The sequence below is a fragment of the Stenella coeruleoalba genome (assembly GCF_951394435.1).
Source record: "Stenella coeruleoalba genome assembly, chromosome: 2".
Classification (NCBI taxonomy): domain Eukaryota; kingdom Metazoa; phylum Chordata; class Mammalia; order Artiodactyla; family Delphinidae; genus Stenella; species Stenella coeruleoalba.
Genome location: NC_137147.1, coordinates 120,072,384 through 120,096,206, shown reverse-complemented (window position 1 = coordinate 120,096,206; position 23,823 = coordinate 120,072,384). Strand labels below are relative to the sequence as shown.

The following is a 23,823-nucleotide window of genomic DNA, read 5'->3' as shown; positions in this document are numbered from 1 at the left end:
CAGGGCGCGGCCCTGAAATAAGGAAGGAGTGTGCGCCTCGGGGAGGCCAGTGGGGATGAGGACACTCTCACTGCCGCGGCCGCAACCCTCTGGCAGCCAAGATCAGGGTAGGAGGCCCCCTTCCAACTCCTCCAAGCTAAGCGCTTTTTCCGCTTCTAAGGAAACGGGAGCGTCTCTGCGAGGAAAGTAAAGTTCCCGCCCGACGCCATCCGGCCCGAGGGGCGTCGAGGACCAGCCACAGAAGTGGGGAAAAGACTGAGGGTCGGAGAAAAGGTAGCGAGGACAGTGGCTCCCCGTCCGGGCCACCGCAGCTCTCGGCTTCTCCACAACCCCTCCACCCTCTGAGGTGTGGGCGGGCAGAGTGCATTTCGCCCCGAAGGCGACGACTCCCAGGGCAGGGGACTGGGCCTCCCCGCGTCAAGGCGTAGGCTTGTGCTAGGTGGTCCCCGGGCCTCGGGGGCGCGAGCGCAGCGCGCTGCCGCAGGAAGGGCGCGCAGGGCGCACGGGGCGCCCTTGGTTGGGGTGAGGAGGGGGGAGTAGGGCGAGAATTAGAGCCTGGGGAGGCAGCTGAATGTCAAAAGTGAAAAGGTTGAAAAGCCAATTTTCCCGGCGCGCTTTCGCCCCCCTTTGCTGGTTGCAGAGGCCGTAAATCAGCGGCCAGCGGCGAGGGCGGGAGGAGCCCCCTCGGCGGGCTCGGCGCGGCCCCGCCCTGACCGTGCGCACCTCCCGGTGGGCCCCGAATCGATCAGAAGCCTAGCTGAGGATGTCACCGCACTAAATATTTACTGATCACACACAAATAGCCGGGGCTCGAACGATTTTCCTCAGTGAGGAGAGCGCAGAGAGAAGGGTAAATCATTTTATTAGTGTGGATAAAGCCCAGAGCACACTCCGGGCTGGAGTGTTTTAAGATGTGTCTTCAACTGGATGAAAAGAGTTAGGGAAATCGATACGGAGTGATTAGAAGCCCCCGGGGTGACGAAGGGGGCCGGGGCTTTCAGGGATTTGGCGAGGCTGAGAGGGGGGAGCGAGCCTCGAGGGGGGCGACCCGACCACCGCCAGAGAGCATCCGGGGGCAAGCCTGTGTCCCTCCCTCCTCGACGGGAGACGCGAGGGCGCAGCCAGCGGCAGGGAGTCCGCCGCGTCCCGGCGCGGCTGGGCTGGCGCTGGGTGAGAGCTGCGCGGGCCGCCGCGGGGCAGAGCGCTTGGGCGCCACGGGGCTCTACGTCGCGAGTGCCAGTGGTCAGGTGGCCACGGAAGGGGATCGCAGGCCCGGCGTGGAGATGCTGGCAGGTTCCCGCACAGCGCGGGCTCTCCAGGCAGCTTCCCGGAGTAACGACGTGGCCCAAACGGGTTGCATTTTCCCCCGGCGCGCCACGCAGCATCCCCGAACTTTCTCCCGGATGCACCTCTGCCCCCTCGTCTCCCCTAGTGTTCCAGAGAGGACGCAGCGGCCCAGCCCAGCCCAGCGGGCTGCCTCTCCATCCCACCCACCCAGTGTCAAGGGCGGCCGCCGGGTGGCGGAACCCGCTGCGGACCGCAGGGCAAGTGGATTCCAGGTTCGGGGCTCCTAGGCAGGTGGGAGGAAGTCTGAGGGGGAGCAGGAAGGCAGAGGCAGGGTGACACACACCAACGACGCCCCCTGGATGTCCCCGTCCTCTCCAGGGCGGGAAATCAGCTTTTGGGGGTCTCAAGCGACAGTCCAGCGAGGGAAATGGTTCTGTGGCCCCAAGGCTGGGTGCAGAAGCCTAAAGTGCGAGGGCGCAAAGCCTTGCGGGGCTCGCTGAAGTTAGCAAGGCTTTGGGTGGAGTTTGCTAGGAAGGAGAAGAAAACCTTCTCCCCAAACTCAAGCAGCAAAGTCCTGGCGCGAAAATGGCTTTTCACTTCTGGAAGCGGGAGGCATCGGTCGCTGCTGTGAACAAACCTTGAGGTTCGAAACAGCTGCAAATAATCAAGAAGGCACTAATTTCGGGGGGAAAAGGGGAGACCGAAGGTGAGGAAAGGGAAGAATTTTTTTCGTTTCTTCTTCCCTTTCTCGCTCTTAACCTTTTCCTAAAAATCTGCCCTTGCTGAAGAAACCGATAGCTTGCTGGCTTTATTATTTATTTATTTATTTATTTATTTATTTATTTATTTATTTATTTATTTATTTATTTTCCCTCTCCCCAAATTGCTCGATTTCCTTGGCAGATTGAGGAATTCAGTTCAGGCTGCCCTACTTGGCTCCTCGGTGCAACAGGAAATATAACTGCAGATCTAATTAACCGTTTTTCAGAAGGGAGAATTTTTTTTTTTTTTTTTTTAAGTATGAATCCCAGTGGCTTGGAGTGATGTGTTCAGGTGTGAGGCGATTGGTGCCTCGAATTCATTCCTCGGTAATCCTCTAATTCCTGCGATGGAAGCTCGAGAGCATCGCTGACCTGGAGGCTGTCAGAAGCCGGGTCTCCATTAACCCTTCTTGGTCTCGGCCAGAGCGAAGGTTAACTACACTAATGTACCAAAGGGGCTGTAGCAAAAAAGGAAGGAAGGGTGAAAGGGAAGAAGGGGGAGAGAGGGGAGGTAAATTCACTCTAGTTGCAAGGATTTTAGAGCTCTGTCTTTCACTGGTCCTCCCCCACCCCCACCCTTCCTACGAAAGCGGGTTTCCATTCTGAGAGACAACAGTTTCATCCATCAAGGCAGCTCACTCCACGGAGATGGACTTTAGGGAATAAGAAAACACAATGTAGTGAAATATTTTCTTCTATTTAACTGACCACCCAGTTCACTTGAAAAATAATTCTAACATATATGCAACAATTAATTATTGTGGGAGAGGTTTTTTAAAAAATACAAATCCTAATATACGTTTTACCTTCTTTCATTTAAGTAAAAGCTAATTTAGAATCTTGTCAGTAGCCAAATTATAGCCATGAAATCTAGATGAGATTAGGAAAATCCATTCTGCTGTTTTCACACCTGGTGGCATTTTTAATGAGTAGTTATATAATAGTTATGTGAATGAAGGTATATGCACATGGGTGTGTATATATTCTTATGGTGGTAGAAGTTCCATGATAGATTAAAGGTTTGTATACTCAAGCACTAGACAGAGGCTGTCACTCATGTGTACATGCTGAAGGTCTGGCAGAAAACAGTGCAAAAAAGAGTTTTGAATGAGTTCCTTGGAATCTCTATTGTTGAAATACAAGCTGAAGCAACTTAGTAATGGTAAAGCTGTTGTGCCTTGCAGAATCATGGAAAGACACTTCAAGGTAAAAACGTCAGTTTTCAGTTTGGTAGCTTTGGCAGGGCATTTAAACAAGAGGTGAACATCTTTTGCCTAATACATTTATTTTAAAATTCAACAATATGCTACTCTGTTTATTTTACTTTTCAATGAATTGAAGAATTAAAAGAGAATAGGCTCTAGCTATAGATGCTAGCATAAGGGATTTGTTGCCCATTTAACTAAGTCTGATGTGGGCTGTATATGCTTTTAATATTATATTGCAAGGCAACTCCAGCTGAGAACGTTTTAAAGATATCTAAAGCCATGTGGACATCAGTTCTTATTTAGAAGTGGACAGGGTGAGGAAAGGTTGTCTGATTCTGTATTTTTTTCTCTTAGGAGACTGGTAATGAAACCTTTAAAATGACAGTTCATTTTTGGTATGTCAAAAAAGGCATTAATCAAATGGTATCAAGTGCCAGTCATTTAAATGTGCAGGTGTTAGTAAGGCAAATATCCAGGTAAATTTATGTTGTTAATTAGCTGCATCAGTGTACTTAAAGAAAATACAAACAGAACAACAAAGGGGATTTATCTTGCTTAATTTTCTTTAGCCACAAACTCAAGGTGAATTTCAGAAGGAGAAAACAAGGGCTAATTTCCATTCTGTTGGTTTTTAGAAAAACCCCAGTTTCAATATAAAGCATATAATTAGAGAAGTAAGTAAATGGACAAAGACAGATATACTGCCATAATAGAAAAACATAATGTATGAATTTAGAAAACATAATTAATTAACTATCAACTGCACTTCTCTTCTTAAATGGATGGTTTCTTGAAATGTTGAACATACACATTAAAAATAAAGGACTTCTGTGCAAAAGTGAGAGGAGGCTAACATAATATTCAGTTTTTTTGACCATAGGAAGTATCAACTTGAGGCTTTACAAAGTGTAATGTTTAAATAAAATTTACACTGATCTTTTTTATTTTGAATACAGGACACAGAAAGGTACCTTTCCTATCCCTACATTACAATTTATAATAAATTAATCAACCTTATCAAAGGGAGTACAATGTGCTTGACTGAGGTAAATTGACTGAGATGATATCACTTAAAATAGTTTAAAACAAAAGTGAAAATGTAGAAGGAAGAAAATATTGACTTCAGTGATAAATGTCACATTGGGTATATATTGACAGGACCACATTACATCGCATGTCAGGGAGAAGTTAAAAATTTAGGCAACCCTATTTCTTGCAGAATGCATGTTAATAATGTATTTACTGACTCCAAAAGTTATGGTGGAATTTTTTATTTTGCATATACTTTGTTGCCATATTGCCATCCAAATAGAAAGAAGTGAAATTTAAGCGAGGGGGGATGGGGTTTAAAAAATATTAAACAATGTTTTTCTTTATAGTCTTCAATAATTATGCTTAGTTACTCATTGACTTTTTTCATATGATTTTGATTAATTTAATAGCTTTTAAAATCATATACTATTGTGCTGAAGTCATTGTTTATACATTGAAAACAAATTCAAAGGCATCAGATCTTTCTCAGAAAGTGCAATTGAATGTTCAGTTAATGAAGAGCTACTATTTAAATTTCCCAGGTTCCATTAAAAACAAACACACTTACAAACACCTGAATCTATTCTTTCCGAACAACTCTTAAAATTGCAACTGGCATGGCTGTGGATGAATATTTTATATACGAGCCTTTTGTTCTCTTCTTGTTTAGCAGGGAAATGCCTCTAATTTGTCTTTTATGCTTAAATACTTTTAAAAAAAGTTTAGTCCATATGCAAGAATTACTCATCCCCTTTTTAAAAAAAGTGAATAAAATTCTAATTATAGAGAAAAGGTGTGATGTTTACTCTGAAGTTTCAGGAACATGTAAAGTTTTAATAAACTAGAAGAAACTCTATCCTAGATAAATTTAAATAGGGCAGCTATTGGGTATGGTTTATATTCGTGTGCTTCTGCCTTCTTGCCTTTGGCACTAAGGTATCTGGGTTTTTGTCTTCACGTACTGTCTATTGTTAGCAGATTTTGAGATTAAAAATATTTTCAAATTGTCTTGCCTTTATAGCTCAATGCATTATTAAATTGGAAAATAATATTCACTTCTGTGTTCAAATTTCTATGTCCAGACAATAGTAAAGAGGTGAGTTTCTGCACTACCCCCAAAAAAAACCCTAATAACAAAAAATAAAACATCACTACATATACAAGCTAAAGAGGAAAACAAAATCAAAAACAAAAACCTTAGGCTTCAGTGTGTTGGAAATACAGAATCATTGTTTTTACAATGGAGCTCTTTACAAGGCTTTTTTCATCTTATCTACCAAGATGGGACACTTCAGTTTTGTATGATTTTTGAATTTTGAGCAAGTTTTAACAACATATCACAGGCTTTTTGAAGTGAAGAAAATTTGAAAAATAAGCCTCCAGAATTAAAAAAAACACAGATAAGTGACAGGGCATGATGGCTTGCCTCCGTTTTTAGGGATGTTACAGAAGTTTTACTTTAAAAATTACAATAACATGCTTTTTCATTGGGTGCAAAACAAGATAATTATAGGAGAAAAAAGAAGAAAAGACTCCCTCCCACTCTCCGCCACCAAAAAACAAAACAACAACAAAACCCCAAAGAAACTCCAATCCTAACCCCCACCCTTACCACTTATAAGGAAAGTTTCTGTGTAACTGTGGGTCCTGCAGTGGTTAGACTCTAGTCCATAGCCTGGCAGCCTCAAGAAGGAGGCAGATTCTCTGAGCTCAACTGCAGATGACCTACCACTTTGAGGTAAAGTTTGGAAAGCAACTGTTGAAAGTTAACCTTTCCTTTCCAAAGAAGGTTTTCAGAGGCACGACAGTGAAAGCTGATATAACCAATTTTATTATTTTCTAAGGCATCGCTAACTTTTATGATCCCCCCCCCCCTTTCCTTTACTATCCATCTTTGTGCCTCCAGGGCTAGTGAAAGAGCAGGGCAGATTCTAGATTGCTTTCAGAGTTTGCCTTCTCTGATGATGGATTACCACGTCAATTTAAACGGCATAGGATTAATTTGTTTCAATGATTTCTCTTTAGGCTGAATGCCAGCCGTTTTTCTATCTCTTCCCTTGCTCTTCAGAACAACAACCAAAAAAACCCAAAAAAACAAAACAAAAAAACCCTTCTTTCCATATTCTAAGTTAGGAGACAATAATAGAAATAGACAAGTTAGGTGTAATGTTGCAACACAGTTATGGGTCTGAGTGTTTTTATCTCTAAGAGGCTGAAACATACAGTCAGTCACATTAAAATGAAATTGGATTCAACATTTATTCAATAAATACTTGTCTTGTAGATAATACAGTGCCAAGTGCTTTTGACATATAAGGACTTAATTTGTCTTGGGTAACAAGTTATTAATATGGCACATTTAAACTTGCCACCTACAATAAGGTTTTTGAGATCTGTAAAAAACTCAGATGATTATTGTGAAAAATAGTTTGTGTGAAGGCGGGAGATCTTTCTGAGAATGAATATCTTTATTACATATATATATATACACATATACACACACATACATATGCATATATACATACACACATACTAGTAACACACATACATGTCAGATCACGTGCAAACAAAAAAGTTCAGTAAAGTTAAAAATATCCATTCATGATGCAGGTAGATCTAACCTTTCTAAACTAAGAATGTGTAAGCCAGTTTTCTCTTTTGAATGATTTCTAAAGTGAACAAGAAAAATGCTGTTCAAATCCATCTTGCAAGACCAAATCCATTATGAGGATGAAATGGCACAAAAAAGCACTTAGGTGCAATCCAAAATCAAACACCCCCTCCAGATTTTTCACCTAGACTAACCTTGCAGCCAGATAGAGCATGTTGCTTGTAGATAAAGGCAATTTAAGTGAAATAAGCTATCCCTAAAGTGCTTATTGTATTTCTTTCTTAACTGGAGGTCCTCCAGCAGATGCAAAGAACAGGAGAGGGGTTTTATCCTATAGACTGACTATGTTGAGTACATGTGGCTGTTTTGAACACTTGGCTGCTGTTTCATTTTTTTTTTTCGGTTTTCCTAATTGCTTCTCCTTTTCCCGGCATTCCCCTGCACTGAAATTAAGCATCATAGTTCAGTATAACAAATTGCATTCCGAATATGAACACAATGGAATTTCTAGCCTTCCTCTTTTCCTCAGGCCTCTCAATGCTGTATTTGAGCAGGTTCTACTTTCTAAGGACATATGCAATCTGAGGCCAGTGACTGCCAGAACAGGAATCTATGCAATTTTAATTTGTAAAAAAGTTGTTAGTTGTTAACCTTGGGGGAGATTGTGCATCTCTGAGAAACCAAATCTTTGAGAGCTCTCCCTGGGAAATGATGTTACACATGAGCAGAAAATCTAGGCAAGAAAGGCTAATTGAATGAGGAGAGAGAATTAGGTTAAAAAATAGAGTACAATCTAGTATCACATTTTCACGAGTGTAACTTGAAATGAAGGTGTCTTCAAGTCGCCAGTGATGCCAGAATGTTTAGATGCTGGCCACAGATGGGAACACCTATTGAAATGTGTCTGAAGAAGATTAATAGGGCTTGTCACTGTTGGGAAAGCACTGCTTTGCTGTAAATTTCTACCAGCACAAGATGAATTACCGATGAATGCTCACTTATCAACCCCATCGCTATCGTTCGACACTAAATCAAATTGAGAAGTTATCTGCAATCAGAAAATTTCTTTTTAAAATAGACATACACCTTTAGGCCCCAACTCTTTACTAATCCTACTCAGAAAACAATTCCCGTCCCATGATGCTTCTTTAGCTTAAAAAAAGTTGTATCTCAATAATGTATATATTTTTAAGTTCACGTGCAATGGACAGCTGGTCAATGGCAAAGTCTGACAGTATTTTAACAAGGTATGAAGACTTCTTGGAAGCTGTCATTGAATATTTCATAAAGTGTGTTTTCTTTACTTTGAGATATTTCTTTCTCTAATTACTTGGAAGGCAAAGAAGAGAGTGCTGTTTTCCTGTTCTAAACCCTGCTCCTGCAACCTAATCATCTTCTAATTCCCTGGTAAGATAAAATTATGAGAGAATTGCAAATTTAGGTAGAGAGCAGTAGAATAGGATTAAATGGATAACAGTGATAACTGAGGAAACGCATTTATTCTTTTATGATTACATGGTGTTGCATGTATCTCATTTCTAAGGAGATTTATTTGAGAAACAAATCAGTGGCGTTATCTCTTTTATCATCTGTTAACCAGCTCTAAGCATCCAGAGGCTTTCTGACCTAGGAATAATAATGTTTTAATAAAACCATCAACCCTTGTATTTTTATAGGACTCTACCTATTTATGAAAGTTATTCGCACATGCATAACTCATTTGGTTTTTACTAAAATCCTGCAAGGTTGATATTTTAAATTCCCATTTTGCTGACGAGTAAACTGAGGCTCAAAGACTTATCTGAGGCCATGGAACTAATAGGAGCACAGTCAGAATTCATACCTAGGTTTCCTAGGATCCTTTCAGGGTTTTTCTCTATGTAAATGAAGAAGAAAAGGGTGGTGATACTAACAGCAGCCAACATTGACTATATACCAGAACTATGGTAAACATACACATGTATTTTATTTAATCTCTTACACAACTCTGAGGTAGATGTTGGTGTTATTTTCCATTATCCAAGAGAAAAATAAAAAGTAAACCAAGGCTTATGGAGGTTAGGGACTTGCCTGAAACTCACATTGCTAGTAAGTTGGTGACATGTTATTCAAATCCAGGAAGTCTACATTCAAAGCCACTTCCCTATCCTATGTTCCCGTTTCCAATTGCAAGGAGTCTTCAACTGCACTGAGTGGTCACAAGAAACCCACTTATTTGTGGAATATAAAAATCCCTCAGACTCTGAGGCAGTGTGTCATAGCAGAATAGATCCTGGTTTGGAAATAGACCTGGATTTAAATACTAGCTTTACCAGTTACTAAGTATGTGACCTTCACTTCTTTGGCCTTTATTTTCTTCATCTCTAAAATGGGTGGTTGGGTCAAATGAAACTATGGGCATTGCTTTTGGGTGCTTCCTTTTGTCATGGTCTCTAAGAGAGAAGAAGTAAGGAACAGAAAAGTGACAGCCATGTCTGAGGAGGCAAGCAGGGACAAGTGACAAATGAGGTACTTTGAGAAGTTGTGACTGCCATCTCTCAGAGACTGGCATTGGGGACACAGCATTGGACAAAGTCTCTTTTCTTCCTCTCTGCTTTCAGAGAACACGGAATGCTTAAGGACAAGGATAATGCTTTACAAAACCATAGAATTTAAAACTTACAAGGAGAACTTTACCTCCCTTATTTCCCAGATAAAAGCAAGAAGAAAAACCTGAGGTCTGGAGAGGTTGGGTGACTTCTGTAAGTTCTCCCAGCTGATTGGTGACAGGGTTGAAATTAGACTCCTTTTCTCTTGGGCCCCAAACCAGGAATCCACCCTCCCTCCCCCAGTATCTTCCAAACTATGCTCCTTATTCATCAAAAAAAAAAAAAAAAAAAAAAAATTTAGATGATCTCGTCGTGTCCCTATTATAACTATTTTGCTGCTCTAATTATTTTGATATGATAATTTGTGTGGGTTATTATTGGTTGTAATATGAAATCTTCCTAAATCTCTCCCACAATAATTTTTCATAAAATCTGTTAAGCTAACCAGCCGAAGAGTTTAAGCTGCAATGAAGAATCACACAATAATAAAAATATTCTGTAATCTCCATTAGGTCACTGTAATATTCCAATCTGTATTTATTACAACCCTCCTCTTATGCTTACATAACCAAAATTGCTAGATTTATATTCTCTAATGGTTCCCCAATGGGAAAAACCTGTGTTTTTTATCTTCCTTTTCCTGTCCCAAATCACCCTTCCACATACATTGGCTGCTTTGGGAAACCCCGTCTGGGTTTAATCAGAAGTTGCAAGACAAAATGTGCATTATTAAGAAATATAAATATTTTCAGAAGCAATCAAAGGGATGAAAGATTGATTCAGCATGTAGATTGGACCTAATTCGAAGCAGCTTTTTTCTAGTGAAGGCTACCGAGATACAGAGGCAGGAGTTATTGTGGCCACCAGTAGGAAATGCCCACTCATTAGAATGTCAGGATTTCTCTTGCTAGGTATGTTGAAATACTTTTTTCAAGGTGTATTCTCTACTCTCTGGGCTGAAACACCTTTCTTGCCACCCTTAGGGACTTGGAGTAGTTACCTTTGAGAAATTTAGACTAATTCCTTCTTCTCTTTAGAGTTTAGATCAGCGAGTATCTCCATTTTCACAACTCGGAAGTTGGCTCAGCATTAACTTCATAAGAACATTTTGGCCTGGAGGCATCAGTATTACAATTTCTTTCTTGGCTTTATAAAAGGTATCACATTATCTACCTGGTCAATCTCTATTGGCTTTCAAAAGAGAGACATGGAAAAACCTAATAAGCTTCATTAAGATACCTGCTTTAAAAACAACAGGCTGCCTCATTTAGCATGTTGCTTTGAAATGTCTCAGCAGAGCTGGGTGGTCATTGCTTGAATACAGGTATTGCTAATTTGGGATCTTTGTCAGTCTGGTAGCTCTAGAAAAAAAAAAAAAGTCTAATGTGTAGGTGGAATTTTAATACATAAGGGATCAAACCCTGATTGTTGTATTTTGTTTCTGTTTTCTTTCTTTCTTTCCTTTAATCCCACTTTTTGTCCACATGGCTATGTGTGAGAGATGGCTTGATTTTCTTGATATGGTTCACCCATCCACAGATGGAATTCGAAAGAGGACTGAAAATGTCTTTAAAATCAACACAACTCAGGGAGTTTGAGTGAACCAGTTTTTCTTTGTTGTAGGGTATAGTATTATTGGCTGTAGGTTTTTTGATATACATTCTAAATTAGGCCTGCAAAGGCATGCTTCATCTTTAATTCATCACTCTCAGCTGAAAGAGATTAGCAATGTCTAGCACGCACCCCTCGTATGGTGCTGACCTCATCAAGTATGGCCTGAAATTAATTAGCCTCATTCATTCCAAATGGAAAAGGATAATGGAGCAGCATCTTAGAGATGACCATCACAAATTGTATGCAGCATATTTAAAAGGCTCCTATTTTAAAACCATGTAGATTAAAATTCTTTCCTGGGTTTACAATATGCCAGAGTTTTCAAGGACCCAGAGGGAAGCCTGGGCAGGTTTCGGACGTATATGTTTGTGTGTGCGCATGCGTATGCCAGTGTACGTGCATGCCCAGTTGTTTGTTGTATGAGTGTTAGAACCTGTGTATGGATGTGTCCATATTTAGCTGACTTGCTGTCTAGGGTGATACCTGGAATACGTGACCGACAAAAATATGTTTCATGCTGATTTAAATGATCCGGTAATAGAATACGTTAGGAGTATTTTTCTTCTTTTTTGGTTGCCATGAATACCATGAAGCGGGCACGCTAGCACAAACTTGCTGCTATTTTCCAGTTAGACGCTATTCATCCTCTAATTTAGAAGCCGAAAGCCTCTTAAAGAAATGCTCGGTGTTTCTATTTGGAGTTACTTTTGAAACTTTCTATGTCTTTTCCCGGTCCTTACTGTTTCATCATATTTCAAAACATGATTGAGGACTAACTTGGATTACAGAATCACTTAAATTTACCACCTTTCTAAGATTAGCTGATTTTTTCCCTTTTGGGAATTGACTAAGGAAGGCCAAAAAAAAATTTTTTTAACATCTTTATTGGAGTATAATTGGTTTACAGTGTTGTGTTAGTTTTTGTGTTATAACAAAGTGAATCAGTTATACATATACATACATCCCCATATCTCTTCCCTCTTGCATCTCCCTCCCTCCACCCTCCCTATCCCACCCCTCTAGGTGGTCACAAAGCACCGAGCTGATTTCCCTGTGCTATGTGGCTGCTTCCCACTAGCTATCTATTTTACATTTGGTAGCGTATATATGTCCAAAGGCCAAATTTTTGAATATAAAAATTGCTTTCTTTTCTAGCCAAAATAATCTTGACTGGGGTTCTTTGGTATTCTCAAAGATGTTGTAAAGTTTATTTTTATTACCAGTCATTTGGGGACTACAGATTAGAAGAAAAAAACGTGTGACATTTTTTGTGTGTGTTTTCAGGTTTTAATTTTTTAAATAATATAAAGTGTGGTTAATTTATGAAAAAGTGTCAGTAGTATTTGGGAGAAATTTTATCTAATGCACATTTCTTAAGAGAATTTTTTTTTTTTTAAATCCCAGGGTAACTTTGTTTAGTTCCATTAAGAAAAGTAGGTATTCAAAGTAATGTAACTGCAAAGCTTCTAGTTAACTATTGGAGTGAAAAATGCACTTCTAGGCAAATAATCTTTTTAATCTCATTGATATATTAGTCTCAATATATAAGTTATTTAAGATTATTTTGCCTTATAATAAAACAGAAACTGTAAGCATGTTGCCCATATCTCTGCAAATGTAGGATTTGGAAATTTCCCTAAACTCACTTTTGCCTAATCTTCTCATCCCAAAGGCCTCTTTATTTAATGGGCATATATCATTTATATGTCCAAGATCATCAGTCACAAATTGTGAACCTACCATTTTGACATAAAAGATCTATCCTTAAATCTCCTCAAACCTCTAGCATATAATTTGAGGAAATTAGCTAAAGTCTGGGCTTCTGACTTCTGGGGGGGAAGAAATGTAAAACTGGAGAAAGCTTATATTATACAAATTTGATTTTAAAGTCATGGTTTACCTGAGCCAGGGATTAAAAATTGATGCAGCTGCAGATCTTTAAATGTTGACAGAAATAGATAATCTTGTTAATTAATGTCTGGTCAACTTGGAATTTTGTGGCTAATAAACACAGTATGAAGTAAAGGAGAATATTTGCAAAAATAACATGACTCATTAAAGCATATATTACCAAAACTGTATTTTCCTCATAGTTGTATATTATTGAGACAAAGAAATGTATATGCTCTAAAATATTGCAATTTGCTGAAATATTGAACAGCATGTCTCAATTTTTATTTAAAAATGTTTTTTATCAACTGAGGTGAAAATGGCAGGAAAACCATAAATATAAGGATTAAGGCTGCATGAAATTTGAGTTCATTCAAATGACAAACCCAAAGTAAAACTCAGATGAACTTACCAAATTTCATTTGGTATCCACCTGAAACTGTAAATCCTCTTTCGGCATTTGAGAGTAAAAAGGAGGTTCACCTAAAATTCAAACCAGATTTTCCTAAAGCTAACCCAGAGTCACTCACTTTGGGGTAAACTACAGTTGTGTTTTGGGTTCATAATAAAACTTTCATCCCACTTTAGCTAATGATGAAGAGATGATGGGCTGGGGAAGAGAGCTAGATGTTTTGGGAATTGCTGTTTTGTCCTATTTTATTTCGTATTTCCTGTAACATTCTGAAGTAGGGAAGAACAGTATATGAAGCCCATTTTCAATGATATATGTGGAAATGTGACCACATATGAGAGACCAGAGGGGAAACTGACAGTTAAATACGCATACGATTTTTTAAAAAAGGAGAATCTAAATGAAATGTCCGTAACCAACATTTCTTGAGTGCTTACTGTAACCAGGCACAATTTTAAGTACTTTGCATGTATTAACTCAACTTAGTTGACCATAACAGTACCAAACAAACACAATTATCTCCATTTTGCAGATAAGAAAGACTAGGCACAGGGAAATTACATAACTTGCCCAAGGTTACACTGCTCCTAAAAGGGATTTGAACGCCAGGATGCCTGGTTCTGGAATCTCTGTACTTAAGCACAATGCTATACTGCCTCCCTAGAGAAAATATAATTGCAATGTTGTTTGGAAAACAAACTGCTACAGACTATACATAGGAGAAGTATTTTCCCATTTTTAACTGCTGAGAACAGAAGTAAATGTAATGGCAGAAACCAAGGTCGAGAAAGCTCATTCTTGTCTAATCTTCTTAACCCAGAAGTAGGAAGGGAGTCGAAGTCCCAAATCTCCCTGAAGTCTTTGCTGAGTGTCTACTTGGAATGCTACATATGTAGAATACCTTAATGCCAAAGAGATAGAGATAAATGGACTGGAATTCAAAGAAAAAAAGTACAAAAATGACAGGGTGAGAGATTGACTTGGGAGGAAAGATCAGAAGAACTAAATAAGGGAAACTTGGAGAAGCAATAGTTAATATAGAACTCAATAGCACTCTAGAAATATTTAGAAGGAAAATGAAGGCCTACAAATGTCACCAGGGAGATTGGAAATAGGTAAAGAGGAAGGTCTAAGAGAAAAACAAATTAAGGGAACTCAGATTTTGTCATTTTCTTGCAAGACCAGTAATGAAAGCTATATTTTCTTGGAATACTGAAGCCTAAATCAGAGATTTCACAGGAAAACAAAAATATGTTCCCTGCCTCGTGTAGGTTGAAGCAGAAAGATAGGCATATATATATTATATATATATATAGATACACATACATATATATAAATATATATATAATATATACTATTACATATATTACTATATGATAGTAATATATATATACTATACAATTATTAATATATATATACTATTATGATGTAAAGTATTTTTTAAGCCATATGTCTTTAAAATTACTTTACCTCATAATAGTATGTGGAATGCCCCCATAACCTTTATATTCACTTTCTCATTTAATTCTCATGATGAGTTTGTGAGGTTTATATTATTAGCTCCATTTTGTAGATATGAAAACCGAGGCTCAGGGAGGTTGTGTTACCTGCCCAGGGTCATGCAGCCTGTGGTCCCCCTGCATCGTCCCAAGCCTCGTCTCCTCCCAGAACACCATACACTGTCTTCTCTCCCACAGCATCCCCAGGACTTCTCCCAGAAGATGATGTCACAGAACAACTGGTTTTAGGCCAAATTTACTGCGGTGCATCACACTTAAGGCATGTACTGATAAGAACACGTTCTGCTGGAATGGGACATAACCTGGCTTCTGATAACTGGGGGCACCCTCTAGGAGGTGGCCTGTCTGCTCAACTTTTGCAGAAGCTATGTATGTTAAGTAAACACTCTGAAGTTGGCTTGGATGGGGGAGCAAACGATAGATGGATGAACATTCAAACATGGACTGGAACTCTCCAAGCGGGCCCCCAGTCTCCTGTGTTTACAGGCCCCCAAATGAAATCACATGGCTGTTTATAGGAGTCTTAGTGCTGATGAAAAGACTGAGTTAATGCACCAAACTTTTCTCTGCCAAAGGAGAAAAGTTCCAGGTTCTTTAAAAAGTATGTAAAGCATCCGATCTGAAAAGTGGCAACAGCATTTGGGACCAATTACCCAGATTAAGAGGCAACAATGCTCTGTTTACACTTTGTAGCCAAGAGCCCTTTGGCTCTGGCCCACAAGCTGGAGATTGTAAATTACAGAAATTTCAGCCTAACATTGCCTTCTCTTTTGACCTGTGTGTCTGAGGGTAGAGAAATGCAGCTAGAAAAACCCTGTTGTTACTTGCCTTAAAATGTCAATGAATGGGGAACTGAATGTTGTCTTCCAGGTAAGATGTTTAACACAGATCCTCTGCAAGGAAAGCGTGCATTTTCTCACTCAGGGAAGGGGCTAATTGACTGTGGATGCTGTGTCAGGATGTGGTTTTTCAGTTTGCCACTCCTCAAGAATGATTTTTGCAAAAGAAGTTAAAAGTAAAGACTCTCTGACATCTTTTGCTTAATTACCATTGCATTCCACTTTAACTCCGTTTTCCAATATGCTGTGGATTAATCCGTAGCAAATGGGAGTTAGTGGCATCATTACCATGAGGACTGTACTGCTGAGAATGGAGAGACACAGATTATGGTAAATACAGCCATGTGGGCAAAAAAGAGGCATCATTTGGCCAAAACTTGGAGGCCAATACAGGTCAGAATCATTTGGGAATGAGATTTCGTTTTCTCCCTTTACTAAGGAGGCCAGCCCCCACTTTATATAATCCTGATAATTCCAGAAGTTTGGGGAAAATATTCGTCTTTCTTTCAACATAATCCTGATGTTAAGGGCTTGATCTTGCCGGGGGAAAAGGAACCACAGAGGTCAGAAGGCAAGAAGAATGGGAGGCATATCTATTCCTGAAGCACAGACCTGCCAAACCCAGTGGTGTGGAAAAGACGAGTCATTATTTTACCAGTGGCCGTAATGCACGTGTTCAGAGGTTTAGAATTTAACCACTTTCGATACCACATTTAGACCATCAAACTGGATGTATCCAGAGGTAGGGACTGAGCTCTTTTTAAAGTTCTATAGGTTGGATAGTCATTTAGATGAAAACGTGATTGGCATTGTGATTGTGGAGTATTATGGGAATCTTAGGATCGGAAAACATTTTGTTTTGTTTTGGAAAACATTTTTTACCCCGTAATCCAGGGTCCACTTCATGGAGGGCTGTCTTCTGAGGCAACTCATATCTGAGGGCATTCCGGTCCCCTTGGATGTCAACATATTTTTTTGATAAAAACTGATCAACAACCAAATTTATTCAATTTTGGATTCTTCTGACCCTGGTCTATCTCAATAATTTACCATTTTTGGCAGTGTCAGAGCTTCCTGACATTTACAATTAACTCACAAATTAACTTAGAAATGATAGTAAGCTCTCAGCTAAATGATATAGTGGCCACTGGGGACCAGACCAATTTTCTAGAATAAGGTTAGGGCTAAGTTGCTCTGTAACAACGCTAAGGTTGGTTGTGTAGAAGTAGCTATTCAAGTGTGAGCAGGAATCTATGTGTGAGGGGGAGATGTTATCTGCCTCTCACTCTGCTGGTTACCGAGCCCTCTGATATTTCTTCATCTATATAACAGGGATAACCGGTTTCTAAAACATTGTGGAATTCAAGGCTCCATAATGGAATCAAGAAGTCATGAATGGCTCCCTTGGAAGGAAGCTTGGAGGACACTGGTCCAACTTCCCACTGAAGCCAGAGGTCTGGAAATGGGCAGATGGTCAGGCAGACACCGATTCAGCATTTTCAAGAGTTGTAAATTCAAGGCAGGTAATGTAAATATGTGAAGGTCTGGGTGAAGGTTGCCAGTTAGCCCTGGCCAGCCACCTAAGAGATGGGAGGGATAGGGTTCCCTTTCCCCCAGGCTACCACTATTGGGAGCTTTTTTTTAGAAAGTTTTGTTCCTTCTGTGGGAACCAGAACGGTGTCCCTGGAGCATCTTTCTACAGAGTTGGAGTCTGTCCTCAGAAGCAACAGAGTTGAAACACCTCATCCCTACATCGTATGGCAGACTTTCAAAACCTTGAAGGTAACTTTCATTCTCCCCCACCCCTTCAAGCCACTGCTTTTGTTTTATTGGCTAAGTTCCCCAGTGCCCCATATGACACGGACGCAGAAGTTTTGTCTTCCTGAGTTGGCCTTAGTTTGCCAGAGTCTCTTAAGAAGAATCCAGAAAAAAATAAAATATTCAGAAGTCTCGTGACCAGTGCTATCTATCAGGTCACGTGACTTTAATCAGAGCCCTGGTCAGGGAGGAGCCCCCATACTGTGGAGTCAGACTTCAGTCATCTACGGCTTGTATGGGGGATTTATTGCATTTAAGAACGTCTCATGTTTATCCCCATTAAACTGCATTTTGTTTTGGCTTTTGGTGGCTTTTAGAGTCTATCTCTCTCATCTTTTGTTCCTTTACAAATTGCATTAGCATGTCTCTTACAGTTTTGCCCAATCATTGATCTGAATATTGCAGAAGCCAGGATTTCTGGGGTTTCTAGGCTCTTTGATGTCACTAGTAGTTACGCTGAAAATAGTTAAAGCTTTATTTCTTTAATTAGCTCCTAAGCAACCATTAATAGTAAGGTTTCTGGAAACTAGATTTGCCTGGATTTAAATCCTGGGTCTGCTGACATACCAGGTGTGTGGCCTTGGGCCTGCTGATTTAGTACCTCAGTTTCCTCATCTGTAAAATGGGGGAGAATAATATAACTATACCTATGGTTGTTTTGATGATTAAATGAGTTAATATATGTAAAGCACTTAGACGAGTGACAGATACATAGCATACACTATTTATTATACAATGAAAATAAATCAAGACAGGGTCCCTAAGGACAAGGACAGTCTCTCGTTTGTATCTGTGTCTCCAGAGACTAGCACTGTGCCTGGAATATATTTAGGGCTAGTAAATTGAGTATATGGATGAGTGAGTTTCCATAGTGTTCTAGACACTAGATGCAGACAGATAATATAATCAATGCTATGATTTCCAATGCTAACAGATTTTCAATACTATTATAAAAACGAAGTTGTCCACATTCAATCTCAGGTCATCATCGGGGTGGTTATTTTGCCCCCAATTTTTCTAGGAACGATCATCATTGTCACCAGTGTCTTTATTGATGTTAATCTGTTATGTCTCAGTTTAGCTTGGAAGACCAGAAAAATCACACTACGAAGTTTAGTCTCAGCTCAGAAAAAGAGCAAGGATACAGCTTAGTTTGCCTGCCCCAATCTGAGAGGTGACACTGTCTATTTTTAGCATGAAAAGTTTCTTAACCCAAGAATGCTAGCGTTCCTTAGTCAGATCTTCATGTTTAAACTTTTGTAGATTCCCCAGCCATCGTCAGACTCATTCAAAAAGACATGATAAACAATTTAAATGTTTTAAACATCATCCACAGCGTGGAAGTTTCCACATCTGTGTACCTTTCCATTAACACCCCAAATGAAGCGCTGACATCAGGGTAGGTCTTGATTTAAGTGCATAGCAACATAATGCCCCCCTTGGTTCAGTTTCTGTATGTGAAATCTTTCAGAGATATCTTTTACATGGAATTCCCTTTGAACTTCCGTCCAGGCTAATTCAAACACGTTCCGTATTTTCCTCCTTCTATTAATACAGTGGAGCTCAAGGAAGAAAATTCACCCGTGCTTCCTCCTTTGTATATGTTCGATAGGTACCCCTGCAGCAATTACCTACTAGAAGCGGAGGAAGAGGCGGTCTGTGAGCACAGGGGCCACCGGTAGGTAATAGGATCCGTGGTTGTTGTGGGTGTAAAGTACTAACACTTTTTTTTCTGTACGCGAGCCTCTCGCTGTTGTGGCCTCTCCCGTTGCGGAGCACAGTCTCCGGACGCGCAGGCTCAGCGGCCATGGCTCACGGGCCCAGACGGCATGTGGGATCTTCCGGGACCGGGGCACGTGTCCCCCGCGTCGGCAGGCGGACTCTCAACCACTGCGCCACCAGGGCAGCCCTGCTAACACTTTTGACAGCCACCATCCTAAAGGGGTGTAGCAAGTCATTGGAAATTTGTACACAGACTGCCCCATCCATTACGCATCACCCGTATCATACCCATAATCTACCAAGGCAGAGATGCTATTACACTCAGCGGGCCAAGGGCTGCCCGAGTTTATATACACACAACTCCCACTGACTCTGTGCTACCGATGTACTTCAGTGCGAGTTGTCAGCAGCATAAATTTAGCTCAGTACAGTCACAACCACAGCAGGCACAGCCAGAGATGTGGCTGTGTGTTAAAAAGGCTGAGGAAGAACAAAAAAGCTGTCCGTTTTCACAAGAAATCTTACCCCTAGAGCATGAAGAACTGTAGCCTGCCACCTGCCACACCACCCTCATCCCACAGCCTGCGGATCCCAGCCTGGGACTTGGAAGCAGCCGAAACAGAGAGATCAGGAAAAAAAAAAAAAAAAAAAAAAGGCCTATTACAGGGCATAAAACTGTGCTCTGCATCCAACCTGATTATGTGAGGGAAAAAGACCCCATACATAGATGATCCTCAGAACATTTATTTATCAAAATTTCGAGGAACATCTTGGAACCAGTGACCCTCTTTAAATAGAGAATATTTAAAATAGGTACAACAAAGGTACATAGATGCCCACCTCTTGAAAGCCGCTAGTCTGAGTCAGACGGTGTCATGGGTGTTATAATATATATTTTTCATACTAATATGAGAATTTATTTTTAGTCCTTTCATAACGTTTTTGCCATGTTATCTAATGTAATTGTTTGGGAGGTCTTTCTTGGCTTTTCAGACAACCCCAAGTCATACCTTATAAGTGATCAGGTGTCATTGACCTCAAGCCCAGCCTGCAATAAACTCCAGGGTTTAATCTGTATTCTGAGCCCTTGCCACTGCAGACAATGAAGTCTATTCATAATCAGTGAAAGTGCCATAGTTTGGCGAGCAGGGCCTGGGTGCCAGTCTGTGCTTCATGTCACCCTAATTGTGTGTCTTAGACATGTTGCTTAACATCTCTAAGCCCCAATTTTCTCATCTGTATCCTGAGGTTAACAATTTCTTCTTCACTGTGATGCTGTGCAGACAATACCAGAAAAGATGTGTGAAACACTTAGCACAACATAAAAGCTCCATCGAATGGATGGATGCACATGTCATACTGTATGGTACATAGTAGGCACTCAAGAAAAGCTTCCTCCTCCTTCTTTTTCCTCTCTTCTTACCCAAGACAGCCTAACAAGTTACTGTTCATGCAAACCTAGGTCTATTAAGAAAAATACGGCGTTTAAAGAAAATAAATATTATCCCATGTGTGACAAATGGCCACACATGTGACAGAGCACATTTAAAGCTATTCTCATCCTTTGATAGTTGTTACAGAACAGATAAGAATAATCTATTCAAAAGGAAAATCAAAAACTAAAGAGTAAGCAAGGAACCAAATTAGACATTTAGTCAAGTCTGATTAACGGCTACTTCCAATGGTGATTTGAACTGAGTTCAGGATCCCTGCCTGTCTGACTGTTAATGTACAGTGGTGAGGGGTGACCATATTAAGAAGCGGAATGCATAGTTCATTCAAAGTTCACATAGATTGTCTTAGTTTGTGAAAGATCAAACTCAGGTGCAATTCTGGTAATGCAACAAAACTAGTATGTTTCATGATAATAAGTTTAGGTATAGAAAACTATCTTTCTTCTGGATAAATTTAGCTTCCTTGCCATTTCTTCATTTTTTTTTCAGTTTTTTCAATATGAGGACCCTAGTTTGTAGTAGAATTAATCATGTTAATCATGTGTTAAAAAATTATATCACTCTAAAAGACTTCCAGTCATTCTAAAAAGGGTAGTCTAGGTCACATTTAAAAAAGAAGGCGTTCTTGAACAGGAAAAAGTGCAATAGGTAAATTTGAAAAGTATGAGTAATTAAGTAAAGATTCAAACATTTCTTTTTATATGTTTTCTGATATAAATATGTTGCTCTATCATTGTTAAGTAACTCCCATTGGCACATTTAACTCTGAACGCTCTGATGGGAGATGCGATATTATGTTTATTAGAAGAAAATAACAACTGAAGTTTAATAAATTTGGAAAGAGTACGTGCAAATTTGTGTGTGTGTAGGAATTGACTTTTTTCAGTTGACAAAGGAATCTTGTCTGGTTTGAAATTACAGTTAGAAAATGTTGAAAGTAAAAACAAAAATTGAATTTGTACCAAATTCAGGGGCTTTGAAGAGCTGATGTGTAAAAATTTGGTAGTGGTGATGACCATGCAGCCACTTCTATTTGTGTAATAAAATCAGAAAAAATACAACAAGATTTACTCTAAATATAAGCTAAGGTCATAAATCAAGCTCTAAAAAAGAAAATAAAATGGCTGTACATACATCCAAATATACATGATAAATTCTTTAAATTCTTTTTGTCTCATCAAAGATAATAGAAAAAATAATAATAAAATTAAGCTGACTTCTGCCTTCCAGTTCTCTTCCTTTTGTGTAGAGCTGATCGTAGTAGTGGCCTCTTAAATCTGGCTAATTCTGTGGTCAGTGAATACTGTTTAACAAAAATTCTTTTTCAAAAACAAGGTCCTTCCCCTGCTCATCCACATTTGCCTCAATTTGACTTATCCCCCCACCTCCCAGGCATGTCAGATCAGAGAATCATATCAACCCACGTCAAATCGATTTAGGACACGAAATCTTTCCTCAAAAATGAAATTCCCTATGAAAACTTAACAGGACCAACAAATACATCAGAAAAGTGTTACGGTAAAAGTGCCAGAAGTCGAGCTAAAATGAAGGCCAAATCTTTGAGATCAGGGAGAAGGGGAAAAGGGTCAGACAGAAAGAGATGTGAAAGGAAAAGCAGGGCAGGAGGAGAGACAAGAAGGAGAGAAGGGACCCAAATTAGAACAAGAGGCGATGTTTATTAATAACCTTGCTGACCCACGGGCCCCTGACCCAAAATACAGTAAGTATTGTTGGGACACTGCTCTGTCAGTCACAGGAGGAGCATGTAAAATGGTGTTGGAAGCTGCAAACTTTCCGAGAACTGACAAAAAAGAGCAAAAAAAGGCCAGGATAAGGTAAAGGCATAGACTCACGGGGCTGAGAAGTTCCCTTTATACTCCCGCAGCATTCTCTCTGGACAGCCTACCTCACAGTTCCACGCTTCCAGCCAGCTAGGATTTAAAACACACATGAAACTATGTTTTTCTTGATTGCAAAAATAATACACGTTCATCACAGAACATTTGGAAATTATGGAAAAGCACAAAGAAGTCAATACAAATTGCTAGTCCCACCGCTTGTATATAATCATTGTCAACGTGTTGATATGCATTTTCTCATCTTTTTCCTCTCCTTTTTTACACGCATATATTTGTATGTTGAAAAGGTAAGACTGACACCTTGCTGTCATCCACTATTTTGGAATCCGGTTTTCCCATCTGACAAGTCCTTATATATATTTGCTCATGTTGTTAAAACTATTATAAAACATGATTTTTATGTTGGCATCATATTTCCTTATTTGAAGGTATCATAATTCATTTGACCTCTAGTTAGATATTCATGTAACTTTTTGCCTTTTTAAAACGTTTGTGTGCATCTCTGTTCCCTCTAGAAATTACTGTGAGTGAAATTCCTGGGTCAAAGTCTTTTTGGGGCTAAAATTTGCAGAGTTGCCCTCCAAAGTATTTATGCCAGTTTATATTCCCACCTGCAGTGAGTGAGAATACAGAATTCACAACCCATCATTAATTCTTTCCAAACTAAGATAAGAAACTTAGAACTTACTGTGATTCGTATTTCCTTGATTGTGATTCTAGCTTCTTCATGTTTCTTGGCTGTCTTGTGTGTATGTTATTTGTCTGTTATTCTAATTTCTATTTATTTAAAATTGTAGAAGTTCTATTCAATTTTTCAATTGTGTTAGTTCTTTGCATATAAAGTTGTAAAAGTTCTTTGCCTATTAAATTTGTTAACCCTTTCACTATTGCCCATTGCAAGCATTTCTTCATTTTGTCACTTAAGTTTTAATTGTGAATGGATTTTTAATGTATATGTTTATGAATTTAAATACATAATTATTTTCATTTAGTCTTTCTTCCTCTACTTTTATGTTTAGAAAGGCACATCCCAGGGTCAGAGAAATGTTAACCTATATTTTCCACTAGTGCTTTTGTGGCTCTTTTTAAAGGATTTAAATCTGTCACATATTTGGTCTGTGTGGTAAGAATCTATTTCCTCACTGATCTAAATGTTGTATGCTATTGGGCTTATTTCTGTATTTTAAAATTTTATTCATTATCTTTCT

General features: G+C 39.5%; 1 protein-coding gene across 10 annotated transcripts in view; it reads left to right on the top strand.

Moving 5' to 3' along the window:
* Positions 1 to 23,823, top strand: part of LOC307181524 (uncharacterized protein) — an 82,579-nt gene that overhangs the window by 4,491 nt on the left and 54,265 nt on the right. For 7 of the 10 annotated variants that reach the window (XM_079911972.1, XM_079911978.1, XM_079911976.1 and 4 more), the window contains 2 exons: positions 17,095 to 17,285; positions 19,138 to 19,258. In XM_079911972.1, coding sequence (XP_079768098.1) covers positions 17,095 to 17,285; positions 19,138 to 19,258 — 312 coding nt within the window. The other 3 variants (XM_079911977.1, XM_079911979.1, XR_013826943.1) reach the window with 3 other exon arrangements.